Source organism: Oncorhynchus mykiss, chromosome 2 (assembly GCF_057628025.1).
Source record: "Oncorhynchus mykiss isolate SJ-2025 chromosome 2, ASM5762802v1, whole genome shotgun sequence".
Taxonomy (NCBI): Eukaryota; Metazoa; Chordata; class Actinopteri; order Salmoniformes; family Salmonidae; genus Oncorhynchus; species Oncorhynchus mykiss.
Window position 1 is genome coordinate 23,663,029 of NC_143023.1, and position 19,142 is coordinate 23,682,170.

At 40.6% G+C, this 19,142-nt stretch overlaps 3 protein-coding genes across 6 annotated transcripts; 2 read left to right on the forward strand and 1 right to left on the reverse strand.

The window, feature by feature from the left end:
- The first annotated feature begins 130 nt into the window (after nt 1–130).
- On the forward strand, nt 131–6,835 carry LOC110538900 (collagen triple helix repeat-containing protein 1). 3 transcript variants are annotated; one of them, XM_090193601.1, is made up of 5 exons: nt 131–1,025; nt 1,825–1,908; nt 4,756–4,974; nt 5,264–5,480; nt 6,005–6,835. In XM_090193601.1, exons 1-5 carry the CDS (start codon nt 915–917, stop codon nt 6,145–6,147), a joined length of 774 nt encoding a protein of 257 aa, XP_090049727.1. In that variant the 5' UTR covers nt 131–914; the 3' UTR covers nt 6,148–6,835. The 3 variants fall into 3 exon arrangements, with proteins under 3 accessions (XP_090049727.1, XP_090049732.1, XP_090049733.1); XM_090193607.1 differs by having other exon boundaries at nt 757–1,025; nt 5,264–5,520; XM_090193606.1 differs by lacking the exon at nt 1,825–1,908 and having other exon boundaries at nt 597–1,025.
- On the reverse strand, nt 6,562–15,858 carry LOC110538887 (solute carrier family 25 member 32). Its single transcript, XM_021625867.3, has 7 exons — nt 14,906–15,858; nt 14,508–14,658; nt 11,676–11,761; nt 10,833–10,987; nt 8,266–8,379; nt 7,891–8,036; nt 6,562–7,603 (listed from the first exon to the last, which is right to left on the reverse strand). The coding sequence occupies exons 1-7, from the start codon at nt 15,093–15,095 to the stop codon at nt 7,480–7,482; spliced, it is 966 nt and encodes a 321-aa protein (XP_021481542.1). The 5' UTR covers nt 15,096–15,858; the 3' UTR covers nt 6,562–7,479.
- Nucleotides 15,859–15,863: 5 nt separating this feature from the next.
- Nucleotides 15,864–19,142, forward strand: LOC110538915 (tRNA selenocysteine 1-associated protein 1). Of its 2 annotated transcripts, none has more exons than XM_021625890.3 (7): nt 15,864–16,020; nt 16,398–16,495; nt 16,672–16,771; nt 16,988–17,040; nt 17,303–17,462; nt 17,620–17,653; nt 17,879–19,142. In XM_021625890.3, the coding sequence occupies exons 1-7, from the start codon at nt 15,997–15,999 to the stop codon at nt 18,022–18,024; spliced, it is 615 nt and encodes a 204-aa protein (XP_021481565.1). In that variant the 5' UTR covers nt 15,864–15,996; the 3' UTR covers nt 18,025–19,142. The 2 variants fall into 2 exon arrangements, with proteins under 2 accessions (XP_021481565.1, XP_021481571.1); XM_021625896.3 differs by having other exon boundaries at nt 15,884–16,232.

The following is a 19,142-nucleotide window of genomic DNA, read 5'->3' on the forward strand; positions in this document are numbered from 1 at the left end:
CTCAATTAAATATGCCTCCTTCTCAAAACCGAGAAGAGGTCCCGCCCGTCTGATCTTCTCCTCCAATGGGTTTTGAGAAGGAGATGAGGCGAGAGGACACAAGGAGTATGCTATATTATTCCCAATTTCATGAAATAACAGACTAGGATACCCACATATAACTGATTCCATACCATGATATGGGTCTACAATAGATGAGAAAGTACATAGTTCCATTTCCCCAATCTGTTATTAGTGGTGGGGCACAGGGCAGCCCACAACAACTGTAAACAAGCTGAAGCATAATCAAAATGTTGGGTTCTATTCAATCTATAACGCTGAAGACGTTTCTTCTTTTGTTCTTTATTGCTCCTGTATTATTCCTCAAGCAAGGTGGGAGGCCGATGACATCACCGATTCCCATCACACCAACTCCTTGAAGTTTGCAGTTGTGTCTAAAAAAAACACTATTTTGCTCAAAAGTGTTTTTCTTCTTCCCTTTAGTGTGTGCACTTTACGTTATTTATACTTGAGATATCGCTTTTCAACAGTAAAAGTTCCAAATTCGCTGGAGCCCTTTGTTATAGTGAAGCAATTGAGGGGGAACAAATAGCCTAAAACGGGTCTTGAACAAGTGACCACGTGGTTAACACACGTTCCAGTTCCAGACCAATTGACACGCAGTAGGCTCACATTAAGATAATTTATATTTTCAAATAAAATGTTATTTCCCGCCCATGACAACATATGAGAAGGTCCAGACATTTGACAAAGTTTAGTGACAAAAACTCATGAATCATACGCTATGTGAGAACACATTTATAGGCAGAGCATAGGCGCGCTCTAAACTTCGCTCATCCACACTCACTTGAAGTACCGCGCAGCAGAGCAGCAGGGAAGTGCTGTGGTCTCTCGATCTTTTGGGAAAATAAAAGATGGTATCAGCTCTAACTCGTCTGCTGCTCATCACCTGCGTGATTCTACCTTTCAATGGAGCAGAGAAATTGAGAAAGGCACTTGACAGGAAGGATGTTGAATACGAAAAGGTAAAAAAAACATCTCAAATCAACTATTGTGGGTTAAAGCTACACATCCCTCAAAGTGCCGCAACTACCGAATCTCATCCCGATTAATTTAACCAATGTTTAAGCCTTTAATTGTTGCAATTTCCTTTCATTATTTCATCATTTAGAATATCAAAAGTTTTTTTCAAAGATGTTTGCTTTTTAGTGATTTTCAGTTCTATACCTACCATCATAATTTTGAATGTGCTATGGATGATTGGTGCCACGTTGACCAGTGGCCACTCGCTAATGTTCTTTCAATATTATATGGCATGTTGGGCATAACTGATGCAAACAATAAGTTGACAAAGGTCCAGCATGCAGAAGAATAACAAAGACCCAGACAGAAGTCATGAGTGGTCTGACTGGTTCATTGTTCACTGGGCACAGACGTAATTTCAACGTCGAGTTTGAATTTACATTTGGTTCAGTTGTCAACTATCGTGAATTCAACGTGAAATCCACAAAAATGTCACCATTGGATTTCGGTTAAACGTTTTTTGGGAAAAAAATACGAAATTCCATTATGTTGATTACTTTTTGCAAATCCAATGAGTTTTCCACGTTGATTCAACTCCTCACGTTGATTTAGTTGGGGTTGGAACTACATGGAAACGACATTTTCAACCAGTTTTTGCCCAGTAGGTTTAGCCTACTGTAAAATAGTGGGTGGGTCCCTTGGTGTACTCCTAGTTTAAACATCTGACGAGCAGTAAAGGACTGGATGGTAATAACTGAGTAATGTGATTTGATGAACAGCATCTTGTTATTATCTGTCTAGTGTACTGGAAACGATGCAGACAAACCAAACTGCACCAGAATCGCTGCTGAATCCGATTCAAGAACCTCTTATTTGAACAACATGGTAATAATCTCATCCTTTCAGGAGCATATAGCTTTTTATCTTGCCAATGTAACGTTACTGTGTATTCTGTGTGTCTTTAGCAGCATGCTCTCACATTGGCTTGAAGTCTGCACACTGTTTGCTGAGACATCACTTTTTTCGCTATTTTAGGTCTTCTTCTTGTCCTGCTCGTTTGAAAAGTTTGAATCAGTGTGTGGTGTGTTGGGGATTTCCCAATGTTAGTCCATAGTTGCAATAACAGCCACTTTCTCCGTTATCACAGCAGTAGTATGTTTGTCTGTGTAAAGTATAAACGCTGTATATCATACAGCGGGCTACTGCAGTCTGTTCAGCACGTTTCAGAAACAGAGGTTCCTTTCATGGCTTTTGAATTCTCTCCAGAAATAAATCAAACCCTAATAAACATCTGAGACATTCATTCCCTCAACTGTTGTCTTATAATGATATTGGATCCAGTCTTGTATGGCTCAGTTGATAGAGCACGGCGCTTGCAATGCCAGGATTGTGGGTTGGAGTCCCTGGACCACCCATATGTAACAATGCATGGATAAAAGTGTCTGCTAAATGGCATATGTTAATAATGGATAATAACCACATTCAAATATATGTATAATCACAGATGCATTTACATATTGTCACTTATAGGCTACTGTATTATGTATCTCAAATCCCATGCCTGTGCTCAAGTGCTTTTATAGGAGAATACTTGGTTTATCTTAGTCACAATCTGTCATTTCAACAGCATGACCCTGGTACTTTGTTTGGTGAGCTGTGGGACCCAGACACATCACTCCCCCAGTCAGAGCAGACCCCCAGGTGACTCTATCATTGCCACTTAATGGCAAAAATAGACCGGGGTCTCGTTTTCAAATAGCGATGGAATGTAGGCGAGTGTTTTAACGATGCATCTTTCCCACAAAGGCCGAAGATATACCAGGCGTTTCCCTAAACACCATACAGAGGGAATCGTCGCTAAGTGTATCGTTGGAGCACATGTTGATACTGTTAGGATCGAAAGAAAGCGAGTGCTGCTCTCGCTGCTCTCGGATCAGCTTTCTCCATCAAAATCCATTCAAGTTATAATGATTTCACAATACCGACGACGGAACAGTTCCTAGACCTAGAGAGATATTACTACTTATGGCTGGAAATTTTGAGGGGTATTATTCTAATGATAAATTTGCACAAAATCACTGATTTGGCAGATCATTGTGCACATGTTAGGCTACACATCATAAAATATGTTGAGACGAATTAAAGACAGCAAAATAGAACACGTTTTATTAAACATGAAATGTGAAATAGGCCTATAGCTTACTGTTTATATTTTAATGCGGTCATCTCTCATTTGAAACATATTTTTATAGATCGCTACTTTGTATCATTTGCAAAGACAGTGGTAACTTTGAATTTTTATTCTGAAGTTATCACGCTCACAGAAACAGATGTCATTGATTCTATGTTTAGCGGAGATCTTCTGTGTATAAAGTGACGTGTGAGGGCAAAACAGCATTTTACAGCACGCTTAGCTGTTCTATGAGCGGTCTGAGGCAGGCGTTAGATTTCCAGGGTTTTCAAGTGCAACGTTAATAACGATGGTTTTGGGAAACAGCTCAGAGATATAACGATGCTCCTACGAAGGTTCTAACAATGAACTTAACCATAACCAGTTCACTGTAATATAAGCTGAAGTTGTCTTTGGTTTCTTTTTTGTTATAGAAGACTCAGGCTTTGCACAGCACAGCCTAGCACAGCACAGCCTAGCACAGCACAGCTGCATGACTAATAAAACGCGGACATTTTCCTAGACGATTCTCAACGGTTACTTATGACTTCATTGAGCACTGGCTAATTTTTTCCTATGTTTGTTTATATACTTTGAGTGAATGTTCTTGATCTGAGAACATGGCTACATTACAAGAGTATCACAAGTTTGTATGTTAAATACTGGACTCTAGGCCTAGTACATCAGACAACAGCACAGAAAAATACTTCCTGATTTCCCCCGATTTACATTTACTCAGTTGCAGATTCACCAAGTATATCTAAGTATGAGAGTTACGATAAGCAGTCATGTTAGAGAAGCATGGTTTCTCTCTCTGTGTGTGGTATAGTTACTCTGGCCAGCCAGCCTGTCTGTATGTGTTTGAGTCACTGTGAGTAAGAGGGAGCATCTGTTTAAACAAAACAGAACTGGACATTGAATCATGCTGGTCTGTCTGTCTCAAGTCACTGACTGACCACAAACACAGGAACATATATTTACACTCTGAATTCCTGATTCATTCACTCTATCACTCGCGTATTTAGGTCACAAAAGGCCCAGACATTTGACATCTTCTTTTGCACTTTTGTGATTGGGAGTCAAGTCCCCCTGGACACAAACTGGTTGAATCAGTGTTGTTTCCACATCATTTAAACAAACAAAAATCAATGTGATTGGATTTGCAAAAAGTCACCAACGTAAAGGAATTTCATAAATGTTTGTCTTTTTTTCACACAACTTTTAGCCTAAATTCATGACAAGGTTCACATTTCTGTTGATTTCAGATTGAATTCACATTAGACAACTCAATCAACTGTAAATCAAAACTAGACATTAAACTGACGTCTGTGTCCACCATTATCCATTGCAGGTCTAGATGTCCATTGTCATGAATGTGGGCACATACATTTGGTGTAGTTCATATGATGCTTAGATGACAACCTGGTATTTCTTATCTCTAGGTGGTATGTTATTAGTGTGGTTATTAGAACAGTCCGTTTCTCCTTCTTGTTCCCCATTATAACAGTCTCTCTCTCTCTCCCTCCATCTCTTCCTCTCTCCCTCCCTCTCTCATTCTCCAGTACAACAGCTGCCCCCAGGGTCCGGCTGGCACCCCTGGCAGGGAGGGTAACCCTGGCACCAATGGCATCCCTGGGACCCCTGGCATCCCGGGGCGCGATGGCATCAAGGGGGAGAAAGGAGAGTGTGTGAGTGAGGTGTTTGAGGAGCCCTGGAAACCCAACTACAAGCAGTGTGCCTGGAACTCACTCAACTATGGGATCGACTTGGGCAAGATAGCTGTAAGTGACTGGCAATGCTCATTAGACAGGATCTGGGGCACAGAGTAATACAGTTACATCAGCATTATTACTATGTTGATCATCCATAATAAGGTTGATTGTGTTCGTTTAGAGAAAAGCATTCGTTAACGTGTTATTTTAATTGGCTCTTAAGCCTCTGTACTAACAGTATAATTACTGTTAACAACATTGTATTATTCACACTGAATTGAAACGAGACATGAATATAAAACATTGAAGATGCTATCATTGGATGCTAGTGTCTCCACCTCTCGTGTCTCCCCTGTAGGACTGTACATTCACCAAGCTGCGTTCAGACAGTGCTCTGCGTGTGCTCTTCAGCGGCTCCCTGAGGCTGAAGTGTAAGACAGCCTGCTGCCAGCGTTGGTACTTCACCTTCAACGGAGCTGAGTGTACAGGACCTCTGCCCATTGAGTTCATCATCTACCTCGACCAAGGCAGCCCTGAGCTCAACTCTACCATCAACATACACAGAACCTCATCTGGTAATCAACCTAACACTCACTATATACAGAACCTCATCTGGTTACAGATTATACCACCAACATGTATAGCTCATCCGGTAAGTGGAACGGAGCTAAACTGAGCTATTGTAGCTAGTGGTAGCCATTTGTTTGTGGTGTTATTTTGCTTATATATCTCAAATGTGAAATCTATTGTAGCCTTAAAATATGAATAATATCTCTATTATTACTGTTTAAATTCTACTGTGAAGCAAGACATTTTGCATATGCATGCCCACTTCATAGTTTTCTGTAGCTGCCAAGTTCACCAGTGTAGCCAAAACAAAGCCATTAACAGCCCTCGTATTGGCACACATACGGCAGTGTGTGTGTTCAATGTAACTCAGGAACTTGTTTTGTAAATATACCTCAATGACCTTAGTACTTTTCTCAGTGACACTTTGCCTTAAGTTGCCCTTATACCCTTTTAACTATGCATTAATGACTGTAGAAACAACACTTTGTTAACAGTCGTTAGAGTAACTCCTCTTCTTGTCTTGTCCCAGTTGAAGGGTTGTGTGAGGGGATCCGGGCAGGCCTGGTGGACGTGGCTATCTGGGTGGGGACCTGTGCTGACTACCCCAGAGGAGACGCATCTACAGGGTGGAACTCTGTATCCAGGGTCTTCATAGAGGAGCTGCCCAAATGAGGACATCTTTATTAAGTGATGGGACCAGGTCCCATAGAGAAAGAACCCCTAACTACATATCAGTTTAGTTTCTGGATGGGTTCCTAGTCTTTGACAATGTCCTCTGGCCAATCAGACAACTTCAGTTGTGGCTAAATCCTACTACAATATCACTGATGTTCACTTGAATGTTTTGTAGGGTCTAGTTTATTGGCCACCTGAAATTAGATGTATTCCTCATTAGTCCCATTCCTGTTTAATAAGGCAAGATTTTGAATTACTGTCAATTAAGTCATATATTATATGAATCATGCATTGTGTTACTCATTACACTATAACATGTTTTCCTATCGGATATATGTTTTTTGAAAATTGGTGAATTCATAAAGAAATGCATGGGTAGATATATTTTTCAAGTGACAAGTTAACACGACACAGCTTTAAAATTTTATCTGAAGCAAAAAAAGCTAACAAATGTTTTCCTATCAGAGAAGAACATCATTTGAACATTGGTTTATGCATTACCAGGTAAATGAATAAAGAAATGCAGGTGTTAATCTCTTTTTCCAAGTGAAAAGTGAACACAGGACAGCTGTTAAATGTAATCTGAAGCTACAAAAAGCTAACAAATGTTTTACTATCAGAGAAGTTTTGTTGAACATTGGTTTATGCATGACCAGGTGAATTCATTAAAAAATGAATGTGTTCATATCGTTTTGAAATGACAAGTGAACACAGCAAAATGTAAAATGATCTGAAATGAAAAAGCAACATAAAGCATTAAACTTTAGTAGAACATTTTATCTGAAAATGAACTAATGCCAATTCAACACTGATATTTCAGATTAAGACTTCTGAAATTAACATTATTTCAAAACGGTGCAATCAGTCATCTGTGATCATTTCCTATGACATAATTATATGCACTACAGTATGACACCAATACATTAAATAAAAACACATTGGGCGTACATTTGTACCCTGAAAATAGCAGGTATGCTCGTTTAACACACACACACAGTACTCACATCACAGCCAGCAGCATTGAAATGGTTCATTTTGCTTTGATGTTTCACACCCACGTCCTGTATAGTACCTCCAGTGAGGTCTGTTCTTCTCTGATGCATCCAAGGAAGAGACAGAGACCAGTCTTTAATTATCAGCATTGTCAACATCATGTTTTGACTCGGCTGCCAGAGGTGTATCCAGGTGACATGTCTGCTCCAGTTGTCCAGTTACCTGCTGTGACAGTTCTGGAGACTTCAGTTCATGGCTTATCTTATCTAGCACCACATACACTGTCTGAGTCCCTTCCTATTTGTGGTCCTTCCATGGCTGTCTTTTTAGTCCTCCTCACTTCTGGCCCATCAGGAAGCGAGACACGTTCTCATAGACCACGAAGGTGATACAGCAGGCTGGGGTGACACGGATCAGGTTGGGCACCATGCCTTTATAGAACCCTACAGCTCCCTCATTCCTGTGGAGGAGGGGGCAAAAGAAACACAGTAGTCACTATGTGGGAGAAAAAAAAACAGACTGAAATGGCAGCATTGGAATGGGCGTTAGCAAGCTTTCTCATGGCTCTCTGTAGGGTTAGAGTTTGAAGCTGCAGATCTTTGTTGCTTCACACTGTTATGTTACCTAACCCATGAACATGGTTATATGTCCAGTTAACAGTCAATTATACCAAGTTTTGGCAAGTTAACCTAAAACTAGCTGTTTTCCCTGTATGTACAGTTAACCAACAGTGTGGTCTTGGCCTACCTCCATGTCCTCCTGACCACATCCAGGACTCCATTGTACTTATTATGCTGGTCCTGCAGGCGAGCCCGCACCACCTGGTAAGGGTATGTGGTAGCCACAGCAAATATTTTGGATAGAGCTGCCATTGTGATGTATTCCAATGCATTCTGGTCAGACGGAGAGAGAGTGGGAAAGACAGAGAGGTTGGAGGAACGATGCCTGTGAGTCACTTCTTTCATAAGCATTACGGTAATTCTTCCAGAAATCCTGCAACACTTAGATGTGGGTTTTCTTTATAAGTACTTTAAAAGGTTTATTCCCCATATGGTTGAGTCATTAAAACTAGGTGTGGTTATAGAAGTCTTAATGTTTCCTCACTCTGCAGTCTGCACTCACCAGTTTAGCTTCTGAAGGCATTTTCTTGTATTTGTTGTAGTCTCTCTTCAACTCCTCATAGGCCATGAACTGCAATGCCCCGTGTGACGTGCCAAATAAACCAGGAACATACCCCTGGAGGATTAAACACAGGGGTCATTATCTGTACCTGACAAATACACTTTGAAATGAAATGTTATATATTATCTTCCAAATCCAATTGATATGATCATGGTATTTATAATATTGAAAAATACTTATAGCTGATTTAAAGACACTAATATCTTGAAAGACAATTTATCCAATCGACTACCCAGGCTGTTCAATTCCAGTCCTGGAGGTCCGAAACGCCTCTGTTTTTGTTTCTACCTGGTAGTTAATTGCACTCAACTGGTGTCCCAGGTCTGAATTAGTCCCTTATTAGAAGTAGAGGATGACAACCAGAAGTGTTTTGGCCTTAGAGGACTGACATTGATCAGCCCTGTGCACAATCTACTCCTACTAACACTACTAACTACTTTATTGAGAAAAAAATGTACTTATTACTATGACTGTGAACAGCTGTGTAAAGTAGTTAAGTAAAAATACTTTAACATACTACTTCAGTAGTTTTTGGGGTAGCTGTACTGGTTTGGTGCAGTCTGGATTGCCTAATATAAGGAATTTGAAATGACTGATACTTTTGCTTTTTATACTTAAGTATATTTTAGCAATTACATTTACTTTTGATACTTAAGTATATTTAAAACCAGATACTTAAACTTTTACTCAAGTAGTATTTTAATGGGCGACTTTCACTTGAGTTGTTCCCTATTAATGTATCTTTACTTTTACTGAAGTATGACAATTTGGTACTTTTTCCACCACTGACTGAAATGTTGTTGTCTCACCTAGCTATCTTAAGATGAATGCACTAAATGTATGTCCCTCTGGATAAGAGTGTGCTAAATTGCTCAAATGTAAAATAGATCTACTGCCCCCTAGTGGTAGTCTATAAGACATACAATCAAATTGTATGCAACTACAGTACATACTGTAAAACTTCAATAAAAGCAAATGACCAGATTCACATAGAAATTTGAGTTATAGGTATGTCAATCATTGAAAGCAAGTCTAAGAAGTGGTACATCTGTTCTATGTGGCTATTTCTATGCTTCTTGTTCTTAAGTTTTGTTTTGTGTCTTCTACTTTCGGTTTTGTACACCAGCTTCAAACATCTAGAAATACAATATTTTGGGGTATGAAAAAGCTATTTCACAGCGGCTTAGATGGTACAATGATTCTCTACACTACACTAAATTAAATCAGGCTAACTCAAATCAAAGTTTATTTGTCACGTGGGCCAAATACAACCGTACAGTGAAATGCTTACTTACAAGCTTTAACCAACAGTGTAATTTCAACAACAACAGAAAAGGTATTAGGTGAACAATAGGTAAGTAAAGAAATACAAACAACCATAAAAAGACAGTGATAAATAACAGGAGCGAGGCTATAAAAGTAGCGAGGCTATATACAGGCATCGGTTAGTTGGGCTGATTGAGGTAGTATGTACATGTAGATATGGGTAAAGTGACTATGCATATATGATGAACAGAGAGTAGCAGTAGAGTAAAAGAGGAGTTGGCGGGTGGCGGGACACAATGCAGATAGTCCGTGTAGCCAATGTGCGGGAGCTCTGGTTGGTCGGGCTAATTGAGGTAGTATGTACATGATTGTATAGTTAAAGTGACTATGCATATATGATAAACAGAGAGTAGCAGCAGCGTAAAAGAGGGGTTGGGGGGGAACACAATGCAAACAGTCCGGGTAGCCATTTGATTACCTGTTCAGGAGTCTTATTAGAACTATTAGAATTTGAGCAACCAATAAATGTCAGAGAGATTTCTGCATCTTTAATAGCCGTGGTGTCTATTAGCTTCAATCACTGAACACAATCTGTGCTTATTAGAGACAGGTTTCTATCTGAGCCAGGCGACTATGTCCTTAATCCACACAGCTTTTGCTCAATCAAAAGTTGAAAGGACTACCACACTGTTTATTGTGACCAGTATGACCAGTATAAACATTATAATAACAAATTCATTGTAGATCAGACTTGCAAAGACTAGCGTGCCTATCATACACCCTAATTTCACGCATCAGCTCCATAGAGAGCTCCATTTGATCTCGTGTTTTCTTTTTGGTGGCACCATGGCTGGCAACAATGACAGAATACATTTAAAAAATGTTGACTGTGGGAAGATCAGAGCTTTGTCCATGGTGACCTCGTAAACAATTCATTTAGACCCAGCGTTGATTTGAAACAGGCGTTTATTTGCTGAAGTGTTTGCCGATGCCCGGCTATTAAAAAGGACAGGTGGCTATTTGAGACAGCGTTAAATTGAAGTTTTATGGTACATTACCTAATTTTAGACTGTGAGGGATCATTAGGAGAAAACATGTTTACATATGACACCATTCACATGTCCTGCACATTCACTGGACCTGGACTTGACTTCTAAGCAGACAAGAGTCCTAATAAGCTCTATTCAGGATACAGCCATCATACATACAGATGACAAAACCTGGGTTATACTGAGCCTCACCCTGTACAGTCCAGGTATCCCCTCATGCCGGTAGATCTTCACCAGTGCATCCATCATCCCTTTATACTGTTTCCTGGTGGGATCAGCGTTATACTGCAGCACCAGGCGAGTCTTAGTCACCCAGATAGGGTTGGTTAGGGTGAGAGTCAATACACCTGGAGACAGAGGAAGAGGTGAGTTTCTGAGCTATCACACACACACACACGCACGCACACACACACACGCGCGCACGCACACACACACAGCTGCATAAGTGTACAACATGAATTAAACCAAACTACAAGCTCTACGCTACACTACATGGAGCCTGTGAAGCATGGAGCTGGTGAAGACATCCCTATCTCATTAAGTTGAAGTAAAGTCACTTGAGGTTGGTAGAACACGACACAGAGCAGTCAGTGTCTTTCTTCCCTTTACCATTGTCTGGCAGTGAGTGCAGTGCATTAGTTTATTCCACGGAGCTCTCTAACATCATTAGGCTAGGGTAAATCAAATCACATGACTGTATATAGCCCAAAAAATAATAAAAGGTCAGAAAATTGACCAGTAACTGTATACATATGAACTTTTTCCTGAGTCAGAAGAGTCAAATATTTTGTTCCAACCAGTCAGTCACACGCCTGATTCAACTAATCAAAGTCTGGACTAGAGGAGCAGACTATATTATGTTTATTTAGCTGTGTAACTGTTTGATTGGAATGAAAGCATGGACCGATCCACACTGGACCTATGCAGATAGATCAAACAGTGTTGACCTTCCAAGTTGTGGTTATAGACATTGTATTGACCTCACGCCACCATCAGTGTGTGTGTCCCTGGGGTCTAGACAAAAGCAGTACTAACCTGCTTGGGCGGCTGACAGCAGGTGTTCTGTGGCACTCAGTTCAGACTGACGCCCTTCCTTAGTGTACTCCTTGATGGCATTGTAACTGTGGGGGAAGGTAACACAGACAGTACAGAAAATTAATTGGACACTTCAATAGACAAATCCCTAAGCTACCATTGCTATTTAAAAGTGCTATTATCAACAGTCTTGTTAAGTTATGAGTTCGTATTTGATTGGATAGATCAGGGGATTTCAAACTGGGCTGCAGGGCATACGCCCTAGCTGCAACAGAATACCATCGTGGATACAATTTTTTACGTCTCCGTGTCCAGCATGATGGAAGTTAGAGGTAGTTTCACCAGCCAATGCCAACTAGAGTTAGCGTAATGACTTGAAGATTACACTAACAGTTAGCATGCTAGCTGTTTTGTTCAACCCGCTCTGGGGAAGTAGATAAATGGCTTCATTGCCAAAATCTCAAACTACCCCTTTAAAATTGAAGAAATAACAGTAATTGGAGCTAATTCGTTTTTTTCTGTATAGAAAATTCTTAGGCGGGCTGTGGTCATTTTCAGGACAGGAAAACTGTTTCAGTGTCAACATAAACAACCAAAACCAGATAGAAAACATGCAGAAAATATATTGAACTATATATACAGTACCAGTCAAAAGTTTGGACACACCTACTCATTCATGGGTTTTTCTTTATTTTTACTATTTTCTACATTGTAGAATAATAGTGAATATATCAAAACTATGAAATAACACATATGGAATAATGTAATAACCAACAAAGTGTTAAGGAAATCAACATTCATTTTATTTTGAGATTCTTCAAAGTAGGCACCCTTTGCCTTGATGACAGCTTTGCACACTCTTGGCATTCTGGGGCGGCAGGTAGCCTAGTGGTTGGGCCAGTAACCGAAAGGTTGCTAGATCGAATCCCCGAGCTGACAAGGTAAAAATGTGTTGCTCTGCCCCTGAACAAGGCAGTTAACCCACTGTTCCTAGGCCGTCATTGTAAATAAGAATTTGTTCTTAACTGACTTGCCTAGTTAAATAAAATACTTTTTAAAATTCTCTCTCCACCAGCTTCATGAGGAATGCTTTTCCAACAGTCTTGAAGGAGTTCCCACATATGCTGAGCACTTGTTGGCTGCGTTTCCTTCACTGTGCGGTCCAACTCATCCCAAACAATCTCAATTGGGTTGAGGTCGGGTGATCGTGAAGGCCAGGTCGTCTGATGCAACTCTCCTTCTTGGTCAAACAGCCCTTACACAGCCTGGATGTGTGTTTTTGGTCATTGTCCTAGCGAAAAACAAATGATAGTCCCACTAAGCCAAAACCAGATGGGATGGCATATCGCTACAGAATGCTGGGTAGCCATGCTGCTTAAGTGCGCCTTGAATGTTAAATACCAGCGAAGCACCCCCACACCTCCTCCTCCATGCTTCAGCCACACATGCAGAGATAATCCGTTCACCTACTCTACGTCTCACCAATACACCGCTGTTGGAACCAAAAATCTCAAATTTGGACTCATCAGACCAAAGGACAGATTTCCACCCGTCTAATGTCCATTGCTTGTGTTTCTTGGCTCAAGCAAGTCTCTTCTTCTTATTGGTGTCCTTTAATAGTGGTTTCTTTGCAGCAATTCAACCACGAAGGCCTAATTCACGCAGTCTCCTCTGAACAGTTGATGTTGAGATGTGTTTGTTACTTGAACTCTGAAGCATTTATTTGGGCTGCAATTTGAGGTGCAGTTAACTCTAATGAACTTATCCTCTGCAGCAGAGGTAACTCTGGGTTTTCTATGGCGGTCCTCACGAGAGCCAGTTTCATCATAGCGCTTGATGGTTTTTGCGACTGCACTTGAAGAAACTTTCAAAGTTCTTTACATTTTCCAGATTGACTGACCTTCATGACTTAAAGTAATGATGGACTGTCATTTCTCTTTGCTTATTTGAGCTGTTCTTGCCATAATATGGACTTGGTCTTTTACCAAATAGGGCTATCCTCTGTATACCACCCCTGTCACAACACAACTGATTGGCTCAAATGCAGTAAGGAAAGACAATTTTTTATTTTTTGATTCCACAAAGGAACTTTTAACAAGGCACACCTGTTAATTTAAATGCATCCCAGGTGACTACCTCATGAAGCTGGTTGAGAGAATGCCAAGAGTGTGCAAAGCTGTCATCAAGGCAAAATGTGGCTACTTTGAAGAATCTCAAATATAAAATATATTTGTTTAACACTTTTTTGGTTACTACATGATTCCATATGTGTTATTGTGTTATGTGTTATTGTCTTCACTATTATTCTACAATGTAGAAAATAGTAAAAAGTAAAGATAAGTAGATGTGTCCAAGCTTTTGACTGGTACTGTATATATTTTAAATAATACCATATTTGAGCACTAACAATCCAATAATAGCTAGACAGTCAGGGATTTTGTTATAATGTCTGAGCAGCAGAACACAGCATTAAGCATTGCAAAATGCATAGAATTGCTGGAAATTAGCTTTAAAACTGCAGAATTGTCTCTTAGCTCCATGCCAAACTGTGTAGAATTGCTGTAAACTAGCTTCAAATCTTCAACATTTTATGACAGCTCAATGGAAATATTTGTAGAATTGCAGAAAATTTGATTTTGTAAAAAATTAAATAAAAATGTCTGCAGTTTACCTGGTGAAGAAAAGTACAAATAAAATAAAAATTAAACTGGGATAGACTATTGAAATTAAAATATATGTCAGCTGATGGACTGTCATGTCATCCAGCGTCATATTGTAAAGTTATTATCCCTGAGAAAGTAGACCGGTTTTACTTCTTCTGGTTATACATACAAGAAGAAGTAGAGGCCCCATGATGCCCCAGCACCCCAGATGTTGGGGGTGACTCCTTGGTAGAGTCCTCGGACCCCCTCCTGCTGCCACACATTTCTCAAACAATGAATAATGCCATTATATTTAGGTCTCAGGTCCAGTCCATCACTCACTGCAGGAAAAAGACAAGGCAGGGGAAAACATGCACTGTCAGAGTCAACAGAACATCAACTGTCCATTCAAGTTATAGCCAGGTAGCAAGCTACTTCTATGTTATTACCATGTGCCGATTGCATAATTTTCAGGTTCTTACACCTGTCAAAGGTAGAAGTTAGCTAGCTGCTGAAAATACTTTTTAGTCAGGACAAATAAACACCTTGTAGCTAAGAGTTTTAGAGCCACACATTGACATAAGTTACCTGCAAACCTGATTTTGACTAGGTCAAGAGGGTGAAGCACCAGTGTTGACACGACTCCTCCACTGAGTCCTGCAACCAAATTCTCTATTTTGACATGGCTATAGACTTGCTGGATATGTCCTGTTATGGAGAAAGGTGTGCTACTTCCAGGGGATCCCGAAGAAGCAGGAAGTCCTGTAGCAGGACTCATGTTTACCTAGTTATTCTGTGAATTTAGCTAGAAGTTAACGTCAGCTAATGTTACTTGATGCTTCCGATTTTATTCAACTGAACGCGCACGCTATCGCGCTACTGTAAAATCTAATCCCGGAATCCAAAAGGCACATACTTGAAGTAACCACATCATATTTTAAGGCGTTTTAGTGACCCACGTTTTTGTCATGTGGTAAAAGCTACATTTATGTTTGGCACGACCTTCCCAATGACTAGTTCGCAGCAGATATGCCCAGTTCAAAACAACTGGTACTCAGACCTCGGAAACCTCCGACTTCCGTGGGTTCAAGATAATTGGGAACTCGGAAAAAAATAGCTCCAACTGTGAAAATCGTTTTTAACGTCATCCAACTCGGAATTCCAAATCTGAAACTCGGACATCTTTCTAGGGCTCCAAATTTCCTACCAGAATATCACTGACTTCATGATTTGACCTCGTATTTACCCGCGTTTCCAGTTTTCTTACGATGCAGTGTTCAAACAACAGCCAACCCAGAAATCTCAGACTTCCGACTTCAGTGCGTTCATGACAACTGGGAACTCGGAAAAACGAACTCCGCCTGAGAAAACGGTCATCCAACTCGGAATTCCATTCCGGGAACTCGGGCCTCCTTCTCGAACTCGGTCATTCCGACCTTAAGATCACTGACGTTTTTTTTTCTCGAATTCCCAGTTGTCTTGAACGCACCAAAAGCGCCAATACGTTTTAGGAAATGTGACGCAATGTGGAGGACTTTACTATCCCACAATGCAACAGTAAAAGGAACACCCCCAACCACCATCCACAAATCCTCTAGATGGCACTCTGCAGATTTGCAACAATCGCAGCTTGTGTTATGAAGCTGTGTTTACGTTGGTGAACTAAAATTGTAAACAAAATGAGTTGCTTATGGATGGGTAACGTAAGTCCTGATATGTTATTATAACAACTTTGCATGCATAGAAAACTAGCATTAGCATATCCTAGCTCTTGTGTGACTCCCACTTTAGGATAGCTAGTGTTACCTCCCCTCAGTGCTACCACCGTGATAACAACTAGCTCGTTAGCTAATAGATGCACCCTCACTGACAAGCCCCAAAGAGCCTCCAGTCCAGTGAAGACTGTCATTTCCAGGTGATAAAGACCACACCAAGTCAGTGACCCTGAATGTTTGAGATTATGTTCAGTTGAATGTAGCTAGCTAGCTAGAGTGTAGAGTACAGAGTGTAGGCAATTTACAGTAGCTAGCTAGAGTATAGGTTTTCTGTTAAACTTAGTGTTTTCTCTCATCCCCTGTAGTTAGAGCCTTATATGGACGAGAAGTTCATCTCTCGTGCATTCGCCACCATGGGAGAGCTTGTGGTGGGGGTGAGAATCATCCGGAACAAAATGAACTGGTAAGACGGGAGAACATTAGGCTACTACAATAGGAGGGTTATGACTGATGCAGACTTTTTTTTGTCTTTGGGGATGTCTTGTAGCTACTGTATTACTATCACTATTCAATAACAATAAATTGCACAACCATCAAACACGACACCTATGTGTTTTGGTCCTTCTCCACCTTGTCTAGGGGTGCGGCAGGCTATTGCTTTGTTGAGCTGGCGGACGAGGCCACTGCTGAGAGGTGTCTCAGGAAAGTTAACGGGAAGCCTCTCCCTGGAGCCACACCGGTACAGGGCCACCACACACAGCACTTAATGATTCCACATTGATTTCCAATCCCGAATCAACCCATAGCCCCTACCTACTACACCTATTTCAGGCACTCTGAGAGGATTGGATAAGTATAGGGCATATGGTGAACTATTGATATACCCATTAACTTTATTAGAGATAAATAACGTCTGGAATAATCCATTCTGAACAAAACACTCTCTTCTCTACAGCCGAAGAGGTTCAAACTAAACCGTGCCACGTACGGAAGACAAGGAGAGAACAGGTATGTACTGCATGCCTCTGAACTGACTTTGTCCAGGGACTAACAGAGCCTCCCTTCATACAGTAAAGGTAGTTGTGTGTAGATGAAAGAAGACGCTTTTACTCCATTTGTTTGGTATGTTCAAGTTGTTGTCTCCCATCACAGATGTAGGACATATCCCAAATAATCCACACTTTTAATTCATTACTCATTATTAATAGCATATTGATTTTTATTAACCTTTATGAATAAACGTGATATTTTTCTTTCCTGTAAAAAACAGAGGTGGTTACTCAGACAACAGGTACAGTCAGCCATACTCGTACAACAACAACAACCAGTACTACCAACAGTACCCTGACTACTACTCCAACTGGGGCTATGACCAGAACACGGGCAGCTACGGAGGTTACAACTACAACCACTATGACTATAGTAACCAGGTGTGTTCTCCCACCCCCTCTACTCTACTGCTCTTTACATATAAATAAGCTGTACCATTCTAATGACCACTGAATATGTGATGTTAGAGGTTAATAACTGTGGTTCTTAGGGTTAGGGTATGGCTGTTGTGAGTAAAGACCTTTCTTTTTGTTTTAGGGTTATGGGGAGACTGAAGATGATGGACTGGAGTGTGAGTGCTCTGTTTTCTTTCATTTCTCTCTTTCTTTCTCATTTCTCTCTCAAAAAAGCAACTTAAGTATTTGACACTATTTGACATAATGTATTGAACCCAGGCCTGGAGTATAGCCTTCAAACTGTCCAGTCTGTCTGATCTTTAAGGCTCTCGGGCTGTGCCCCTTTGTCTGTGTGCTTGACTGTGTTCTTACTGTGTGCCTTGTGTGTGTGCCTCCTGCAGACCCCATGGTGGCATTGGATGTGGTGGCTGCCAACAGGCAGTACATGGAGGAGAGTGAGGAGCTGTATGATGCCCTCACAGACTGCCACTGGCCTGCCCTGGAGCCTCCTGGTCCTACTGCTGTTGCACCATCCATGGCACAGTAGAGCTAGCAGACCCCCTGGTCGACAGACAGCAACAGTCAGACTCTCTCAACCTCTCGATGTGGATTGTTTGGAACAGCCCAGTGTGAAGGTTCAAAGGGTAAAGGCATCTCGTCCTGCCTGCCAAGAGTAGCTGGTCTTCAGTGTATGGTACTCTTGCAATGGGCTAAGCGAACAGACCACAGTGTATGATTTGTGTGAACCCAGCTCCAGTGACTGAAAGGATGCTCCCCTCATGTTTGAATTTTTATTGCTCACCCCCACTCATTTATTTTGGGTTATTGGGCACTGGTTTTGTTCTAATTGATTGCCCAATGAACAGGCTTGTTTCGGTACTTGATGTCTTTGTAATCATCTTAAAGGACCGCAGTGCGAGTATTAGCCTATGTCTTTTCCCTCCCTCACATAGCTACCTTGTCATATTTATTGTCCACACTGGAAAATAGAATAAGATTGAAATATAATCCCTATTCGACACCCCATTCAACCTATTGATTATCTATCTAGGGTCACTTGCTTTTTATTGTGGAGTGGAAGACTGTGTAGTGGGTGTTTTAAACCTTTCTCCTCCATGTTATAATTTGAAAGCTGTGGTACAGACAGGATTGTTGATTCTGCTTTGTGTAAATATTCTTCAACAGAAGACAATGTGGAAGTGCGTGTATTCATTCTCAATTCATCAGTAGCACTTTATAATAACTTACATGAATAATACGTTACAAATGCTTCATAAATTAATATATATGCTTTTTCGTGTTTTCATATAATGAAATACTTTAAGTAGGTTATGAATGCTTATTCATTAGAGTTATTATAAAGTGGAACTGTTTCATCAATGTCAAATGGAATGTCCTGTTTAGCAGGATATGATGGTATTCTTTAAGGCTAGTCTACGGATCACCTCATATTACTGTAGTAGAAATACAGTATCAGATCAGCTTGTTCAGTGTTAATTAGCTCCGAGACCACATGCTGACTACAGCAAAGAATATCCGTATCTACAAGCTCACATCACCAGTGTTCATATGTCTTGCTTTTGAAGATAAATACATGTGACATTGATGCTCTGAGACCGACATGTATTAAAAGCTAATTTTGATACATTTAATTAATTATATAAC